The sequence below is a fragment of the Populus nigra genome, chromosome 10, assembly GCF_951802175.1.
Source record: "Populus nigra chromosome 10, ddPopNigr1.1, whole genome shotgun sequence".
Taxonomy (NCBI): Eukaryota; Viridiplantae; Streptophyta; class Magnoliopsida; order Malpighiales; family Salicaceae; genus Populus; species Populus nigra.
The window spans coordinates 14978871-14997303 of record NC_084861.1 but is presented as its reverse complement, the minus strand read 5'-3'; the positions used below and the strand labels follow the sequence as shown (position 1 = coordinate 14997303).

At 38.0% G+C, this 18433-nt stretch overlaps 4 protein-coding genes across 6 annotated transcripts; 1 reads left to right on the top strand and 3 right to left on the bottom strand.

Annotated features, from left to right (window-relative positions):
- Positions 1-1660: 1660 nt before the first annotated feature.
- On the bottom strand, positions 1661-2251 carry LOC133705777 (putative glycine-rich cell wall structural protein 1). Its single transcript, XM_062131162.1, has 2 exons — positions 1783-2251; positions 1661-1707 (listed from the first exon to the last, which is right to left on the bottom strand). The coding sequence occupies exons 1-2, from the start codon at positions 2129-2131 to the stop codon at positions 1661-1663; spliced, it is 396 nt and encodes a 131-aa protein (XP_061987146.1). The 5' UTR covers positions 2132-2251.
- Positions 2252-5304: 3053 nt separating this feature from the next.
- LOC133705776 (putative glycine-rich cell wall structural protein 1) lies at positions 5305-6541 on the bottom strand. The gene is made up of 2 exons (XM_062131160.1): positions 5941-6541; positions 5305-5393 (listed from the first exon to the last, which is right to left on the bottom strand). Exons 1-2 carry the CDS (start codon positions 6539-6541, stop codon positions 5305-5307), a joined length of 690 nt encoding a protein of 229 aa, XP_061987144.1.
- A 3125-nt stretch (positions 6542-9666) lies between these two features.
- Positions 9667-16517, top strand: LOC133705483 (acyl-CoA-binding domain-containing protein 4-like). Of its 3 annotated transcripts, XR_009844277.1 has the most exons (19): positions 9667-9954; positions 10052-10174; positions 10256-10339; positions 10431-10550; positions 10632-10698; positions 10819-10880; positions 11048-11187; positions 11269-11395; positions 11914-12028; positions 12123-12211; positions 12780-12863; positions 12959-13276; positions 13379-13438; positions 13582-13952; positions 14235-14483; positions 15127-15202; positions 15714-15808; positions 15889-15950; positions 16054-16517. XR_009844277.1 is itself a non-coding variant. In XM_062130732.1 (14 exons), exons 2-14 carry the CDS (start codon positions 10085-10087, stop codon positions 13741-13743), a joined length of 1518 nt encoding a protein of 505 aa, XP_061986716.1. In that variant the 5' UTR covers positions 9667-9954; positions 10068-10084; the 3' UTR covers positions 13744-14083. The 3 variants fall into 3 exon arrangements, 2 of the variants coding, with proteins under 2 accessions (XP_061986716.1, XP_061986715.1); XM_062130732.1 differs by lacking the exons at positions 14235-14483; positions 15127-15202; positions 15714-15808; positions 15889-15950; positions 16054-16517 and having other exon boundaries at positions 10068-10174; positions 13582-14083; XM_062130731.1 differs by lacking the exons at positions 14235-14483; positions 15127-15202; positions 15714-15808; positions 15889-15950; positions 16054-16517 and having other exon boundaries at positions 13582-14083.
- LOC133705775 (putative glycine-rich cell wall structural protein 1) lies at positions 14693-18100 on the bottom strand. Its single transcript, XM_062131159.1, has 3 exons — positions 17995-18100; positions 17455-17904; positions 14693-14838 (listed from the first exon to the last, which is right to left on the bottom strand). Exons 1-3 carry the CDS (start codon positions 18098-18100, stop codon positions 14693-14695), a joined length of 702 nt encoding a protein of 233 aa, XP_061987143.1.
- Positions 18101-18433: the final 333 nt, after the last annotated feature.

Genomic DNA, 18433 nt, shown 5'->3' with positions numbered 1-18433 from the left:
AGAAGAGGAAAGTAGACAAAATCACAAAACTGTGTTGGCAGTTTAAAATTGGTTTGAAAATACATAAACTCGTCATATCGAGTAGAACAGTAACCTTATCTTGGAGGAGCTGTCCCTGTAAAATCGTACGCATGAAAGCAGCACAAGTTCGGATGGAAGGGGTTCCTCCTGAGGATCTGTCAGCTGTTGGAACAATGGATGTTATTATGTAACTCACCAAAACTAGCAAATTAAAAACCATGCATCAAAAACTGTAAGAATTTCTGTCATTGAGCTTTATAACCATGAATAAAACCATAGCTGTAAAAACCGAACATGTCTTTCTCCAAAAACTTCACCCCATCTACAAAATTCTCTAGTTCAAAGGAAAAGTTTTGCTCTTTTGCTGCTACTTTCCCTCCTTTCTATTTGCACAATTTATTTGAAGTTATTTTTTCTTATTTCAACATCAATTTTCTGCTCTGCTAGTCCTCAATTAATTTAAACGAACATTAAACCTATGAATTGCAGGATATGAAGACAATAAAAAGCCAAAGCTTTTTGTCTTCGGAGACTCATTCGCAGACACTGGAAATATGGGCAACAGGTCTCCTGACGGTCTTATATTGATCGATTATAATTAAATAGGTGTTTGATGGGCTAATTAATTTTGTGTGCTAATTGACCTTAATTTTTTTTTCATTTTAAAATATGTGCGCATTTATTAACCCTCTTGGTTAATTAATCAAGATTATTCTCCATGGTGAATCATCGAATTGTTTCGTAGGACTCAATATATGCAACCAGCTCCTCTAGGTAAACATTAGCCATTAACCTTCTTGGTTCCAGCTGATTCACCTCATCTCATTAGGAATTCTATCATCAATATCTCTTTATGTTTTGGTGCTGTTCTGTAAACATTTGTATGCTATGAAGTATAATTAAAGAGTATGTTGACTGTGATTAATAGAAGGCCTTCTGATGTTTTCCAAAACGATCGTCCTAACTCTGTGACGATTGGTGTTGCTGACGAATATATTGGATTGGTTGTTGGTCGTGGCGGGAGAAATATAATGGAGATTAGCCAGGTTTTTATACAACAAATGATCCATGTTATTCTGTATTATTGTTATCATTATTTTTTTTTAATGTAGAGCACTCTGTTTTGGCAGAATATCAAACAATTAGCCTTTGACCATTCTTAACTATTTTTGCTGCAAATTTCTCCGTGGACCAAGCAATTGCTTAATTAATTTGGTGTTTCTCGAATTTGGTACGCAGAAACTGTGATTGAAGGAGAAAGAAGGAAGGGAAATTCTTCATTATAGAGAGGTTTCTATAGGAAATTCTTCACACGGCACAACTTCTGTTTCTGGAAACTGTGATAATTTTATTTAAAGTCCTTTTTTGTGATGAAGTCTCGTTCTCATGGAAACGTAACTTTCACTTTTGATTAGGGTTTGCGGAGAGATTGTGGGTAAAATATAGAGAGTAATTAAAATGTTTTCTTTTATTTATAGCATTTGAAAAGGTGACTTATTGATAGTGATACACGCATGCACAGTTGCAATCACTCGCCAACATGCTATGTTCATGCATGTGTGAGCTCCTGCAATTTTATTTCGGAATACAAATGACTGTGAATGGTGTTATATAAAAGAAAAGGTAACTAATTTTGTGTTCAAGGCAATCTTTTACCTTTCCCTCCTCCATATCCAGAGCCATAACCTGACCCGCTACCAGAGCCAGAGCCAGAGCCAGAGCCAGATCCTCCTCCTCCACCTCCACCCCCACCACCACCACCTCCTCCTCCTCCACCTCCATTCCCATTTCCACTCCCACTTCCACTCCCACTCCCACTTCCACTTCCCGACCCACTTCCGGATCCCCCGCCACCGCCACCGCCACCTCCACCGCCTCCACCCCCGCCTCCGCCTCCTCCACGACCACCAGCACCATATCCCTCACCGCTCCCGTATCCAGACCCAGAACCATAACCTGATCCAAGTCCTGATCCGGAACCACCACCGCCACCTCCTCCCTGCCCTCCACCTCCACCTCCACCGGTTGCCTGCAGTGTCCTAGCAGCAAAGGTGAGGTCTGCAATAAGCAAGACCAGGAAAGCAGTCCCTAACAACCTTGGACTTGCCATTTCCAGATTATTCTCTCACGGCTCAATGTATATGTTTATGCGTGTCACTCACTGTATGAGAAAGAAGTATGCTTAGTTGACTGGAAATGCTTGAAGTGGTAACCTGTATAAATAGGCATTGTAAAGGTAACAAGACAAGGCTTTTTAAGAGTTTGGCATTAATTGTAAAGGTGACGAGACATGGTTTTTGAAAAGTTTGTTAAATTTCTAGTGCCTCTCATCTGTTAATCTTGACTTTTAGTACAGGAGGGTGTTGGTGGTGGGGTGGCGGTACAGTGGAGGACCGTCTGTTTCTGTCTATATGCAATAGAATACAAGCTTTATCCCCACCTTTTCTTTTCTGACTTAGAAATACGTGTCTTATAATATTTGACTTGGGCAATGGGACTAGTAGCATGCATTTCCCACTCTTTATCATCCTGTTCATATGTGAACTCCACTTTTGAATACAAGTATTAATTTCCCATGTACTGGTAGCTTTCCCGCGTTGATTTATGCTAACGATTTTCTCCTTAAGCATAAGTTTATCCGCTAACGGTAGTGTTTATGTACACAGATATCTGTCTACTCTGCGTGTGTATATGTTACCAGTGGGCTAGGCTAGCTTGCACAACAAATTAACTGGGTTGTTCAGTCAAAGTTTCTTATTTCTGCTACGTACACTTGGAATTAAATTTATTTCCCCACAATATCATCGAATCGACATTTTCCATCATTGAATACAAATAGATCTGTCCTTAAAAACCGTGTTCGAATGTCTGACTTGTATGTTTTAAAACCTTGGTGCCTGTTCCGGTGTATGAAAGCACACCATGCATCCTTGCATCGCTGCTAGCAGAATGTTAGGCCATCTCTGCGTGGTTGATATACTGACCAACAGTCTTCTACTCTTGCACAGACTGAATTTCAGTTCCATGCATGCACAGATTATCACTTCTTCCTTTGACGTACGGCATGCATAAGTCTACGTGAGAGTGCAAGTACATTTAATTTATTATCATTATTATTATTTTGTTATTGGGGATCTGCTATTCTCTGCACTATCTTTACTACTTCCTAGAGTGGAATTGTGCTATGAAACATATCCTCTCTTTTTCTTCCACAATTTTTCTTGAACAAGCCAGTAGTTCTTAACTTTGCTGCGCTTGTTGATGAGGGCACTATATATCCATGCTATATATCAAGATTAGTAGCGTCTTCTCATGTTTTCCTATAAATAATTAAGGCATAAATTAATGTGACTAAATTGCTGTCATCATATCACACGTACCTAGCTCCCAATTATGTACTTCTCAATCCCATACTCTACTCTCCAGAATACCCGGAAAATCACAGGCCACGAACACCCACTAACTCACAGTCCAAGATTGTGCATTTGCATAGCATGCTACCTAGCCATCATCATATCCTCGACCAAAATGGAAATGGGCTGTCGTCAATTTCTGACTATCAAGCAAGTACTGTGAATGAACCGCAACTTCCAAGCAGTACTTGTGCGTTTGAAATGCACAAATAGATTAGGTGCATAATTCGTTGTTTATTACGGCGACATTTGTCAACAATGGCTGGCTGAAGGTGCTCTCGAATCTTCCTCTCCAATAGCAGATTGGATGTTAGAGAATGCCTGTTCAACGCACTACTACGTACCAGGGAGATAGAATTGGTTTGGTAGAGTTCTGGGCGTGGAGATAAAAAAAAATAGAATTAAAAAAATATATTTTTAGTTAAAACTGTTGTGACAGTTTTATATGTGCAAATAATACATATATGTGTTAAAAAAAAAGTCTTCTTTTATAGGGAATTTAACTAAAAACTTTGTGAAGAGTTGAGACCAAAAACTTAATTAAGAAATTTGAAAATATCAAGAATTTAACTGAAATAAAAGATTGTTTGATGACTTAATTCGTCATGGGGATAAATTTTTATTCTTCTCTACTCTTTGTTCTCGTCTTTTCGCCATAAAAAAGATACAGCTAGCAATAGTGTTTGATTTTTCATTTCAAAGAATCAACACCGTCTAATCCATCGTCGTCGTTGCCCTACATTTCCTCCGATCAGATCTACAAACATCCTCGATCTGATCTACGTACAAACGCCCCAGAATATTTTCCTCTTCAACTTCAATCCAATTAAGTTACATATCATTTCTCTGATTTCCTTAATCTGCCTTCTTTTTATTTGCATTAAATTAATCTTTTAATTAATTTAATCACTGGATTATTTTAGTAGCCCTGATTAAACAGATTTGTATGGAAACAGAGGAGTTTAAGAAGGAAATGGACACGACCAATTGGTTTCCGCAATTAGATTATGACCAGGGGGTTGATTAATCAAGGATTGACAATTGACACGGGGAGGAGAGTAATACGGTGGCGTACAATAAATATGCACTAGCAACTAGCAGGTTATCCGCGCGCATTCCCGTTGGCAGTCGCTGGTGGTTATATTACTCACTTTTGTTTTTGTTTTTTTTAAAATGAAAATTATTAAAGGATAAAATTAATATATATATATATATAATTAAAAAATTAAATTAAATTAAATTATAAAATTAATTATCTGATAATTAAAAATTAAAGGATGAGATAACCTAGATTATTTTAAAAATTAATGAAAAATCCAATAAAAAACAAATACAAAAATAATGGAGCTCAATATCCAATTAAATAAATGTTAAAGGATAAAATTAAAAAAATACAACCTTAAAAAATAAATTTGGATGAATATTTCATATTCAGGTTAATCTTTCAAATTTATAATTTATAAAATTTCAGACCTAGACTTAGCCCGATTCAAACTGACCTAAATGTATAGGAAATGTTCTTGCTTATTTAAGTTTGGGTAATACTCGAAGTCAAAAGATTGAGTTCAAGTAGGATATGATTATTGTTTTATTCTTTAAAACCCGACTCGAATTGTATAAATAGCTTATATCTTTTAAATTTATAACTTATAAAATTTTAAATCTAGATTCAATCTAATCCGATTCAAATTAACCTAAATAGATAAGAAATATTCTTGCTCATTTAAGTTTGGGTAATACTCAAAGTCAAAAGGTTGAGTTCAAGTAGGGTATGATTATTGCCCTATTCTCTGAATTGTATAAATAGCTTTAAAGTTTGGGAAAATTACTTTTATACCAGGCCTATATAAATTAAAAAATTTAGGTTTTCTCAAACTTTCATCTCCAGCCTCTCCAGCCTCTCCAGCCTCCTCTCCTCTCTACCCTCCACAGTGCTCCCTCTCACTCTTTTCTCCAGCACTAGCAGCAATAGATGTAGCAACAATTAAATCAAAGTAGTGACAGATCCTGCTCCTGAGAATCTTGATTTCATTGTTGTGCAGGATGTAGAGACTCTAACAGAGCAAATCTATATATTATTGTCTTGATTTTCTTTTACAAAGGTTTTTTGAATTTTTCATTTCATGGAAAGGCTTTAATTTTAATAAATCATTGTACGTATTTATTCAAATTAGGGTGGGAGATGGATAAAATATAAAATTTGAGAATAAATGGTAATCTTTTATTCATGTAATGTGCAAATCTACTAACAATGATGGTGCTTCAACTTGTATGCATGCATGCAGGTTGCAGCTGACCAATATGCATTGGTGAAGCTGCTGCAATTTTATTCAACATACAATTGACGGACAGAATGGTACTTTTATACATATAAAAAAATATAATTAATTTCATGTTCATGGCAAACCATTACTGCCCCCACCTGACCCGTAGCCCTCTCCATAACCTGACCCGCTACCATAGCCAGAACCAGAGCTTGATCCTCCTCCTCCTCCACCACCACCACCTCCTCCACCACCACCACCACTGCCACTGCCACTGCCACTGCCACTGCCACTGCCACTGCCACTTCCATACCCCGACCCACTTCCACTTCCATAGCCTGACCCAGAGCCTCCACCTCCTCCACCACCACCACCTCCTCCTCCTCCACTTCCAGACCCAGAACCTGAGCCACTGCCATACCCATACCCATACCCATATCCATAGCCATATCCACTACCTGACCCACCTCCCCCCCCACCTCCACCCCCCCCTCCTCCTCCCCCACCACTAGACCCATTGCCTGAGCCACTGCCATACCCATACCCATAGCCACTACCTGACCCACTACCTGACCCACTACCACTACCACCACCTCCTCCACCTCCACCTCCTCCTCCGCTTCCTCCGCTTCCTCCACTCCCACCACCATATCCCTCACCACCCCCTGATCCATATCCTGAACTGGAACCCGAACCAAGCCCCGTCGTTGAGCCACCGCCGCCGCCACCGCCTCCACCCCCACCACCTCCTTTACTCATTGCCTTTGGTAACCTGGCAGCAAAAGTGAGGTCTAGAATAAGCAAGATCAAGAATGCAGCACCTATCACTCTTGAACTTGCCATTTCCAAACTTGCTAGTGAAGAAAATTGCGTGCTCCTGTAATTCTGTTTGTGTCACTTGCTATATAAGAAACCAATGCCTGGTTGACTGAAAATGCTGAAGGTGGTAACCCTTTATATAGGCATTGTAAAATGACAAGACAGGGTTTTAAAAAATAAGTTCTTAAATCTGTACTACCTTCTATCACCGGGTTTTTACTATAGTGGTGGCCTGGTAGAAGCGCGACGGTGGTGGTTTTATCGATTATGGTGGACTGTCCGTCTCTGTCGTCATGCAATTTCTGCATGGAATATAAAGGCCTTACCTCCACATTTTAACTTGATTTGTCTTGTAATTAATATGGGACCAATGGCATGCCTCTCCCACTTAATTTGTTTCATAATTGAATTAGTCCACTTTGTCGACGGCGAGCGTGGAATTTTCTTACGCTAGCACATGTTTGGTGATTTGTTTTTCCTGCCTCCCTGAGCATATGTGTATAAACTACCAGTAGCGATTTATGCAGACAGTTGTTTCGGTAATATTTAAGCGTCTGTGTAGAGTGTACGTAGTCGTCTTTCTGCCACTGGTATTTGAATGTAAAGTCCTACATATATATGCATGGTTGTTCCTCAAACCTTCTAATCTTCTTGCACGTTGGACTTTTACAGATTAGCATAAGTTCCATTCGTAGTTTTGAGACCCGACCTAATCTAAAGGCATTGCGAATGGATCGGAGCGAGTCAATTTGAACTTGGTAAGTTGACGTGAATTTTTTTAATAAAACAATTAATGTTGCTTTAAATAATTATTTTTTAGAATATAAAACAAATCTACTTTGGATATAAAAATAATAAATGATAAATATTAACCAAGTTTCATTAATTTTAATTTTTTAATAGATTAGATTATCCAAATTTGATTTCGTCAACTCTCTGGATAATTTAAAAGCAAACTCTCATTACATCGATGCTAATTAATTGCACTTCAAGTTCATTTCAATAAGATATTGTAAATACATTGGTGTAATCTATTGATCATAGGCTATATATCTAATTAATCTCTGGTATATATAATATATGGCTGTCCCTTGCAAGACGCCTGCATGTCCCTTTTTTCCACGATCTTTCTTGAACAACACATGAGATTATCAAACGCCAATAGCCTTGAGCTTCGGTGCCTCCTCTATTCACACGAGGGTACCCTATGCGATATGTGCCATCAAATTTCTCAAGAGTTTTTCGTATATGAAATAACTCATTAGCTTGAAGAGGGGGGAGAGCATCTTAACTGTAAGCTTGCCCAACCCCATATTTTACTCTTGAGGACACCGTCAAAATCCGAGGCCGCAAATACCACGAAGGAATGTCAGAGGGGTCTGTCTTCTTTCTTTAGACGTGCGCTCACACTGACAACTGGCACCTTACTTTCTTCTACTTAGCCGTCGTATCCTTGACCAAACACCAAATGGGCTGTTGTCAATTGCTGACTATAAGTGTGTACGAGCCAATATGTTTTAACTCTTTTTTATTTTTTGGTTTTAAAAGTATTTTTTTTAAAAAAATTAAATTTATTTTATTTTAAATTAATATTTTTTTAATTTTTTCAAATGTTGATATAAAAATACTTAAAAAAATAACTGAAAAAAACCCAATGAGGACTTAGATTTTTGCAGTGCACAGCTTCATTAGGTGTGACTTGTTATTTTTACGATGATGCTCATCAACAAGCGTTAAGAACCAGTATTTTATTTGCCTTTGAATCCTGAAGATTTTTATTTGCGAGTTAGTAACATTAATTAAAAGAAAAATACTGTCCCTGAACAAAATCCAGCATGAAAACATGACGGACTGGACTGCTGGTGGTCTATGGGCTTGCTAGAACAAGTGTCCAGCCAGCTGAACACTTGAGGCCAGGCTGAGCCATGGCTGGATCAGCCATAATAGCTTCTGGACCATAGCTTACTGTCTGTTTAGAAACGCGATGCAAATCATGTTTTTAAAAAATTTAATTATTTTTATAAAAAATTAAAATTTTTTATATTTTTTAGATCGTTTTGGTGTACTAATCTTAAAAATAATTTTTAAAAAATAAAAAAAATATTATTTTAATATATTTTAACACAAAAAATTATTTAAAAAGTAACAATAACTACACTTTCAAACACTAAGCATAATAGAATTATGTGCAGGTCATCCACAAGGACCACAACAATTGAAACAGGTACTAGGAATTCGTAAAGGCAATTAGCATTAAAAAAAAAGGAGCAAATTAATATAGCAGCAAAAAAACAAAATTTTTTGAAGAAATAATATATTTTTAAATATTATGATTTTGAATTGTGATATTTAATTAAATATCATATTTTTAAATCAAGATATTAATTAAATATAATAATTAATAATAACGATGAAATTTTAATTGATATCATGGTTCACAATCATGATATCAATTATATTTAGGATAAATCAGTCAATTAGTTCATAATAATTAGTTAAATTAGGTAATTGGTTGACACTAAAAAATAAATGAGAACTATTACGTCAATAATAATTTTTTTAGATTTTAATGGAAATCTAGTTTTAGTCTACAAGTTTAACAAATATATATATTTTAATTCATAAAACATATTTGAAAAAATAAGTTTAAAAAATTATAATTTCTATATAAAATCGTTGACTGATTCATATAACTGGATTAATTAACCAACCGGTTAAACTAGAGGATTAACAGTGAGAATCGTTATTTATAAGAGCGGTAAAATAGTTGTAGTACTTTAGAAATTCGATGAGGTGAAAATGTATTATTTTGCTAAAAAAAAATTTAAATAATATTATTCTACTAAAATTTTTAATTTACTGTGCTATTTTTATATACAAAAAATATAGGAATTCTTGATATGAAAGATTATAGAAATTACTACCGAATTCGTTCAAAAATACATTTACGTGTAAACAAATGTTTCCTTTGACAGGGAATTTGACTAAACTTTGTGAAGTGTTTAGACAAAAAACTTAATTAAGAAATTTGAAAATCAAGGATTTAGCTAAAATAAAAACTTGTTTGATGACTTAATTTGTCATGGGGATAAATTTTGGTTCTTCTTTACTTTTTTTTCCTTGTCTTTTCTCTATAAACAAGGTACATCAAGCTAGTACTGTAGTAGGAGACTATAAAATCCCATCACAGACGACTCTCGGCGTTTTACGGTACCGTACGGTCTCTCTTGTCTCCACAGGCCACAGCACATTCTCACGAACTGCAAGCGATCTCTACGATTGCCTGTTGATTTTCGATTCTTCATTCCATAACTCGAAGAATCAACACCGTCCAATCCATCATCATCATCTATCATTTCCTCCGATCAGATCCACAAAATTCCTCGATCTGATCTACCAGCGCCCGTGATTTCCTCATCTATTGCAATCCAATTCAGGCACATTTCATTTCTCTGATTTCCTTAATCTGCTGCCGTTTTATGTGCAATCACTTAATTAATTTAATCAGTGGGTTAACTTAGTAACCTTAAACAGATTTGTATGGGAACAGAGGAGATTGAGAAGGAAATGAACGCGGCCAATTGGTTTTCGCAATTAGCTTATGACCGGTGGGTACCAATCCCTGTCTCCGGCGCAAGACCATCAGCTCGCTACAAGGTGATGTTTGTTACAGCTTTTAAAACCCTAAATGTTGATTTGTATGACGACAATGTGACTTTGTGTTGTCATTTCTTTTAGCATGCTGCAGCAGTTGCTGATGATGATGGGAAATTATATATAGCTGGCGGGAGTCGTACGGGGCGGTATTTGCCTGATGTCCATGTATATGATGTTGCTGGTGTCGTTTGCTTATTGTGGAAAGTCCGATGATGGGTATGTGCTTAAGTGATGTTGGATTGGATTGTTTTTGCAGGTTTTTGATTTTAGAGGTTTGGTGTGGTCTAGTTTAAAGTTCAAAAGTAAAGTAGATGGTGGAAAAGGTGAAGAGAATGATGCACCGGAAGTTCTTCCAGCTACTTCAGATCATAGTATGGTAAGACATTGGATTCATTAGTGTAGTATTTCGACATGATTTGTGTTATGCATTCAGATTGTTTATTGATTGTTTTGTTAGGTTAAGTGGGGAAACAAACTTCTTCTCCTTGGTGGGCATTCGAAGGCGACTTCTGATAGCATGATAGGTTTGCTTGCTGTATTTTTAATTTTTTTAAGTGACGGGCTTAGATGGTTTCCTAAATCAGCTGACGATGCTTGTAAATGTCTATTGAGAAGAATCTTTTGCTCGTGTTGATTTCTTGTAGTGAGGTTCATTGATCTAGAAACACATGCTTGTGGTGTTATCGAGACTTCAGGAGAAGCTCCGGTAACTGACTTTATTAACTGCTCGTTTTTTATTCTGTCTTCAGGCTTGCCCATTGAAATGCTTTCCCCTTTTGATTTGTTTTTAAGTTGTTATGCCTTCTACGAAGCAAAAAAATGCAGCATTTGTTTTTGGAAATTTGGTTGGTAAATTTCTGGAGTGTATTTCAGGTGTCCCGAGGGGGACATTCGGTTACACTGGTTGGTTCTAGACTGATAATTTTTGGTGGAGAGGATAGGAACAGGAAATTGCTGAATAATGTTTATGCCCTTGACTTGGAAACAATGACTTGGGATGTGGTAGCGACAAAGTAAGCATCTGTTCAACTTTTAGATCCAGCTGCTTGCAAATTTTCAGAAGTCTTCTGCATCATTTTCTTGTGTCTTGATAGGCAGACACCTCCAGCTCCCAGATTTGATCACACAGCTGCAATAAATGGGGACCGCTATCTTCTAATCTTTGGTGGCTGTTCGCATTCAATCTTCTTCAATGATCTCCATGTACTCGACTTGCAGACTGTAAGTGCTGCCATTTTTTTATCTTTTGGGATGAGATGTATGTAGGGGATGTGGGGTTTAAATTGACATGTGGAATGTGAAGTAAATGTTATCATGTTTAATTTCGTTATTGAGAAATAGCATATAATTTAATGTGTTGAAAAATGGATTGCTAAGGCATCAGATAAGATATATAGCATGGTGTTGCATTGCATTTTATGAATGATAATATTTCTTGATGAAACATTTAGCCCATGAGACACTTTTAAACAGAAGAAGCATGCTGCAAGTGTTTGCATTGGCTTGCCTATTCATTGATAGCATTCCAGTGGTTACTTCTGGACTAACCAAGACATGCTTATTTTGCATTTTATTGGATGGGATTTTTGTATGCACATAAGGAATTATTTTGACTGAGCAGTAACTACTCTGATATATCATTATATAGAATATATAGACAGATTTTGTATTTTCTCAGATTTTCGTACATCTAGATGTCCATCTCTTTTTAACAATGACAAAGTCTTCCTTTACTCTAGATGGAGTGGTCCCAGCCCGAAGTTCAAGGTGATTTGGTGACTCCTAGGGCTGGTCATTCTGGTGTGACCATTGGTGAGAACTGGTATATTGTTGGTGGTGGAGATAACAAAAATGGTGAGTAGTAGCTTTTCTTCGTCTAATTCCAATCATTGGATTTGCTTAGCACTATTCTCTAAAAATCATGACTTCAATTGTTGATGACTTTCAGGTTGCCCAGAGACCCTTGTGTTAAATATGTCTAAGCTTGCTTGGTCAGCATTGGCTAGTGTAAAGGAAAGAGATCCACTTGCTAGCGAGGTGAGTACTTTGTGCCTTTCTCAAGTTGTACTCTGTAATTTTAGCCATTTATTTTATTGACAGAACTTTTGGACAGGAAGCAACACATTGTTAGCACATCTGCATTTTTCAGAAAAACTAGATTATGGATATCAATTTCATTGGTCAAAGATGACTAATTTGAAAAGAACTGAAAATTATCAAAATCAACTTGAAACATGGGACTTATCATTGTGGATCTCCTTTAATATTGCATGGCTGTAAGCTAGCGTGAATTTGAATAACTCCCTGTTTCAGCCATTAATTCACCACCTGAGTGTAGGTTTTAGACTACAGTATTTTCTGTTTATGGATTCCATGCTTGTACTGATTTTGATGGAAGATTTAACTTGTATTGAAAATTCTTAGTTGGGGAAATGCAAAAGCTTTGGTGGAATATGATAAAATGGTTGCAGAACTCGTATGCTTATTATGTGTCTAAGATAGCTTAGTCAACTTTAATGGTTTATCCTAGTTTTAGTTTTGGCTGAATTGATGGAGAAGTTACTTCCATGTTTGCGAAATTTGCTAATTATAATCTCAAAAGCAGGGAATTAGTGTTTGCTCAGTATTAATTAATGGAGAGAGGCATTTGGTTGCCTTTGGTGGCTATAATGGGAAATACAACAATGAGGTACGTGCTCTAGTAACATTTGCGCTGATTTAGTGCCTATATGCACCATCTTTCTTAATTCAACCCTGTTTCCTTGAATGGCCTCTATTTTCTAGGTTTTTGTTATGAGACTTAAACCAAGAGATGCATTGCGTCCAAAGATTTTTCAGTCACCAGCAGCAGCTGCAGCGGCAGCTTCTGTTACTGCTGCATATGCCTTGGCCAAATCCGAAAAGTTGGATTTCTCCAAATTAAATCTGAACTCTAATGGAACTGGAAAGAATTCTACTGAACAAGATTTAGCATTTGAAATTGATGCACTGAAAGAAGAGAAAAAGTTGCTGGAATTGTCCCTCGCAGAAGTCAGAGCAGAAAATTATAGGGTTACAGAAAAGATTGATGAAGTTAATGGTACTCATGCAGAACTCTCCAAGGTATGTACTTGAGAAATATATTCTCTTACGAGAGAACACATTCTTTCATTAAATGGTAATATATAGTTTTAATATCATTTTTCTCGCTCATTGTTTTTCCAGGAACTCCATTCTGTCCAAGGTCAACTAGTTGCTGAGAGATCAAGATGCTTTAAACTTGAGGTGCTCCTCTTTCTCACGTCCCATTACTCTCCATCCTGTTTTCCCTCGTTTGGCTAACATTTATATCTCTCTTTTGGTTTTCTGTGTGACCTTGATTTCGTGTTTCCTAAATTTGGTTCACTTGGGTTTACTGGGATTTCCAGGCACAAATTGCCGAGTTACAGAAGATGATGGAATCATTGCAGTCCATAGAGAATGAAGTACAACTACTTAGAAGACAGAAGTCTGCACTGGATCAGGAGATAGAGCGTAGTGCAGCTCAAAGACAAGGTTCTGGTGGTGTCTGGCGTTGGATAGCTGGCTAAAGTGGCATATCACAGAACCGCTTGAAGCCATCTCAAGAGAATAGGAATGATATTATCTTATGCTGCCCCTTGTGTGCATCTGGTCAATGTGTGCTTGCAGGCTTTGCTATCCCTTGGCCATTTTTAGAGTTTATTTGGGAGGTTTAAGTTAGAAACGGGTACAGCTTGTAGTCTGTGAAGTCACGCTGTTGTTTTTATCTGTGAAATGGGTAATTGTTTGATTTTTTCCCTCCCCATTCATGACATTGATTTTATTTGTTTTGTGCAATTGAATTATTCTCTCCCAGCACACCATAAATTTCATTGGATATCATATAATAAACAATTAGTTTTTATTTTATTTTATTTACAATATCATATATTTTATTGGAAGAAAACCGATTCTTGGGATGCATTTCTGAGACCAATATTTTGCCTTGTTTTTCTTTCCGAAGACAAATAGTTCCTTGTAAATATGCAGTTTAAGTTGACTGCATGCCTTTTTCTTGCAGGTTGATGACGTTAAAGGCTCTCCAGAAGCGCTCAAAATTCTGCAAAATCTCATCCAACTTGCTCCCGTTTTCTTCTACATCTGACGTTCTTATTGAGAATCAGAAGTCGCCATCTTCTATCCCTCCAGTAATCTTCTCATTGGGGGGTCTTTGATCTTGCAGTATATTTTCCTCTATTGTGGGAAACTATGAGATGAACAACAACAGGAAGCTGACTCGCACTTTGACAATAAAAGATGATGGTAGCAGGTTTCAAAAGCATTTTTACTTCATCTTCAGATACCTTCACTGCGTCCTATGCTAATACAACCTTCGTTTCTTTGGTTTTTTTAAGAGAATGTTGAGCCAAACTAACGATATAAGAAGAGGAAAATAGACAAAATCACAAAATTGTGTTGACAGTTTAAAAATGGTTTGACAATACATAAACTCGTCGTATCGAGTAGAACACCCCGTATTTACTCGGAGATAGTAACCTTATCTTGGAGGAGCTGTCCCTGTAAAATCGTACGCCTGAAAGCAGCACAAGTTCGGATGGAAGGGGTTCCTCCTGAGGATCTGTCAGCTGTTGGAACAACGGATGTTACCATGCAACTCACCAAAACTAGCAAATTAAAAACCACGCATCAAAAACTGTAGGAATTTCTGTCAATGAGCTTTATAACCATGAATAAAACCATAGCTGTAAAAACCGAACATGTCTCTCTCCAAAAACTTCACCCCGTCTACAAAATTCTCTAGTTCCAAGGAAAGGTTTTGCTCTTCTGCTGCTACTTTCCCTGCTTTCTATTTGCACAATTTATTCGAGGTTATTTTTTCTTATCTCAACATTAATTCTCTGCTCTGCTAGTCCTTAATTAATTAAAACGAAGATTAAACCTATGAATTGCAGGATATGAAGACAACAGAAAGCCAAAGCTTTTTGTCTTCGGAGACTCATTCGCAAACACTGGAAATTTGGGCAACAGGTCTGCAGACGGTCTTATATTGATCGGTCATAATTATATAGGTGTATAATGGCCTAATTAATTTTCTTTGTGCTATTTGATCTTAACTTTTTTTTGTCATTTTACAATATGTGCGTATTTATTAACCTTCTTGGTTAATCAATCAAGATTATTCTCCATAGAGGCAGCCAGCTCCTCCAGATACTATGCGAGCATCATGTCATATTAATTTTTGGACTTTTTAGTTAATACATTAAAGAGTTCCCCTTTAATCGAATGCATTGTCTGTCTATGTGGCAAACACATACCAGAGCTTGAGCCCCTTATATATGTATCTCTTAGGTTGCTAAAGGGTTACATTTGGTAGTTTGATACCAATCCTAAAATGGGTATTCTAATATCCAGCATTGCGAATTCTATCAACAATATCTCTTCATGTTTTGTTGCTGTTCTGAAAACATTTGTATGCTATCAAGTATAATTAAAGAGCATGTTGTTTGTGATTGAAAGAAGGCCTTCTGATGTTTTCCAGGAGGATCGTACTAACTCTGTGACGATTGGTGTTGCTGACGAATATATTGGATTGGTTGTTGGTCGTGGAGGAAGAAATATAATGGAAATTATCAGGTTTTTATACAACAAATGATCCATATTATTCTGTATTATCGTTATCATTTTTTTTTATGAAGAGCACTCTGTTTTGGCAGAATAGTGGAGCCAGGATAAAAATATCAGACAGAGGTGGTTTCGTGTCTGGAACAAATGAGGGGTATGGGAAACCATTTTGAGTCAATCTCAATCAGTTTAGCGCTAAAAATGTGTTTTGAAGTGACGATGGTTTTAATTCAGTTCTTTTCTGAACTCTTCGGCAGGAAAATCACAATCACAGGATCACAGAGGGCCATCCATGCAGCTGAGGACATGATAATGCGGAAAGTATCCTATATATGCTTCCGAGAGGGAGACAGATGAGCCTTTGACCATTCTTAGCTATTTTTGCTCCAAATTCCTCCGTGGACCTTGCAATTGCCTAATCTAGTTGGTGTTTCTGGAATTTGGTATGCAAAAACTGTGATGGAAGGAGAAAGAAGAAAATTCTTCGTTATAGAGTGGTTTCTACAGGAAACTCTTCACACGGTACAACTTCTGTTTCTGGAAACAGTTGTTGGATTGGTCTGTGTTGGCTTGTCATAATATTAGATGTTGCCATGTTTATCTTCTTGTTACGGTTACTGACTTTTAAACCAATACATGTTTTACGTCCGAGCTATCCTTTCAAAGGATAATTTGCCATGGTTAAAATTAAATGGAATTTGCCGAAATATTTCCTTCTCAATCGGGTCTAGTTAACCCCAAATTTCACCAGCATCTTGACATTTCAAATTTTGTAATCTCTTTCTTACTAAAATTTTTAGCAATAAACTCAGCAGTACTGGAGGAACTTATATATAGCTTGTCTGAAGAACGTAAGAATCGAATGCTGACACAGGATGTGATTGATTCTATATCACTTGGTAGGCTTTTCTGATTCCGTATTATTTGTCAGACATTTCTTATTCTAAGAATGACCATTTTATGAAACTCCAATAGGACGTTCCAAAATATTTATTGAGCGTACCTCCTGGTGATTCAGTGGTTGTAAAACTCGCTTTGCAGCTTCCAATGGCTTTTTGGCCGCCTTCGGTGATGGATCATTAACGAGGTCAGAAAGTTACTTAGGAATTCTTCTTGGCAGTCATGTATTGAGGTTCACTATTTTCACTTGTGACGTTGCTTTTTTACTGCACGCGAATTGAACACTGCCATTCTTGGGACCGGGGAGGAAATTTTCAGTTGTCGAAAGTTCAAGCTCATTTCTTTTAATTTTATTTGAAGTCCTTTTTTGCGATGAAATCCCGTTCTTATGGAAATGAAACATTCACTTTTGATTAGGGTTTGCAGAGAGCTAGATTATCCATAAAATATACAGGGTAATTAAAATGTTTTCTTTTATTTATAGCATTTGAAAAGGTGACTTTATTGATAGCGATACACGCATGCACAGTTGCAATCACTCGCCAACATGCTATGTTCGTGCATGCGTGAGCTCCTGCAATTTTATTTTGGAATACGACTGTGAATGGTGTTATATAAAAGAAAAGGTAACCTTCGTGTTCACGGCAAGCTTTTGCCTTTCCCTCCTCCATATCCAGAGCCATAACCTGACCCGCTACCAGAGCCAGAGCCAGAGCCAGATCCTCCACCACCTCCACCTCCACCCCCACCACCACCACCTCCTCCTCCTCCACCTCTTCCATTCCCGCCACTTCCACTTCCACTGCCACTTCCACTTCCCGACCCACTTCCGGATCCACTGCCGTGACCTCCACCACCTCCGCCTCCGCCTCCGCCTCCCCCTCCCCCTCCTCCACCACTTCCATTCCCGCCCCTGCCACGGCCACTTCCACTTCCACTTCCACTTCCATAGCCTGACCCACTTCCATAGCCCGACCCGCTTCCGGATCCACCGCCGTGACCTCCACCACCACCACCACCACCTCCGCCTCCACTGCCTCCGCCACCACCTCCACCTTCTCCAGCACCTATCCCACCACCAGAACCATAGCCTGAGCCGCTACCGGACCCATAGCCAGAACCTGACCCACTTCCGCTACCGCCGCCGCCGCCTCCGCCTCCACCCCCTCCTCCGCCTCCACCTCCTCCTCGACCACCAGCACCATATCCTTTACCAGCCCCGTATCCAGACCCAGAACCATAACCTGACCCATGTCCTGATCCAGAACCACCACCACCACCTCCGCCCTTCCCTCCACCTCCACCTCCACCTCCACTGATTGCCTGCAGTGTCCTAGCAGCAAAGGCGATGTCTACAATAAGCAAGACCAGGAAAGCAGTCCCTAACAGTCTTGGACTTGCCATTTCCAGATTATTCTCTCAAGTACGGCTCAACGTATATGTTTCTGCGTGTCACTCACTGTATGAGGAACAAGTATGCTTTGTTGGCTGGAAATGCTTGAAGTGGTAACCCTATATATAGGCATTGTAACGATAACAAGGCAAGATTTTTGAATTAATTGTAAAGGTGACGAGACATGGTTTTTGAAAAGTTTCTTAAAATATTTCTAGTGCCAGCTCTCATATGTTAGTTAATGATCTTGAGTACTAAAGGGGGGGTGTTGGTGGTGGGGTGGCGGTCCTGTGGAGGAGTACTGTCTGTTTCTGTCTATATGCAATAGAATACAAGCTTTATCT

Bases quoted from the DNA above. Each gene is read 5' to 3' on its own strand.
- LOC133705777 (XM_062131162.1), bottom strand. From the start codon at position 2,131: ATGGCAAGTCCAAGGTTGTTAGGGACTGCTTTCCTGGTCTTGCTTATT. The intron at 1,708-1,782 runs GTGGTGGTGGTG...GTAGCGGGTCAG, and splicing joins TGGAGGTGGAGGAGGAGGAG to GTTATGGCTCTGGATATGGA.
- LOC133705776 (XM_062131160.1), bottom strand. From the start codon at position 6,541: ATGGCAAGTTCAAGAGTGATAGGTGCTGCATTCTTGATCTTGCTTATT. The intron at 5,394-5,940 runs GTGGTGGTGGTG...TATTGCTGCTAG, and splicing joins TGGTGGTGGTGGTGGAGGAG to TGCTGGAGAAAAGAGTGAGA.
- LOC133705483 (XM_062130731.1), top strand. From the start codon at position 10,058: ATGGGAACAGAGGAGATTGAGAAGGAAATGAACGCGGCCAATTGGTTT. The intron at 10,340-10,430 runs GTATATGATGTT...TTGTTTTTGCAG, and splicing joins GGTATTTGCCTGATGTCCAT to GTTTTTGATTTTAGAGGTTT. The intron at 10,881-11,047 runs GTAACTGACTTT...AGTGTATTTCAG, and splicing joins AGACTTCAGGAGAAGCTCCG to GTGTCCCGAGGGGGACATTC.
- LOC133705775 (XM_062131159.1), bottom strand. From the start codon at position 18,100: ATGGCAAGTCCAAGACTGTTAGGGACTGCTTTCCTGGTCTTGCTTATT. The intron at 17,905-17,994 runs GTGGAGGGAAGG...GGGCTGGTAAAG, and splicing joins CAGTGGAGGTGGAGGTGGAG to GATATGGTGCTGGTGGTCGA. The intron at 14,839-17,454 runs GTGGTGGTGGTG...TTAATTTGCTAG, and splicing joins AAGAGGTGGAGGAGGAGGAG to TTTTGGTGAGTTGCATGGTA.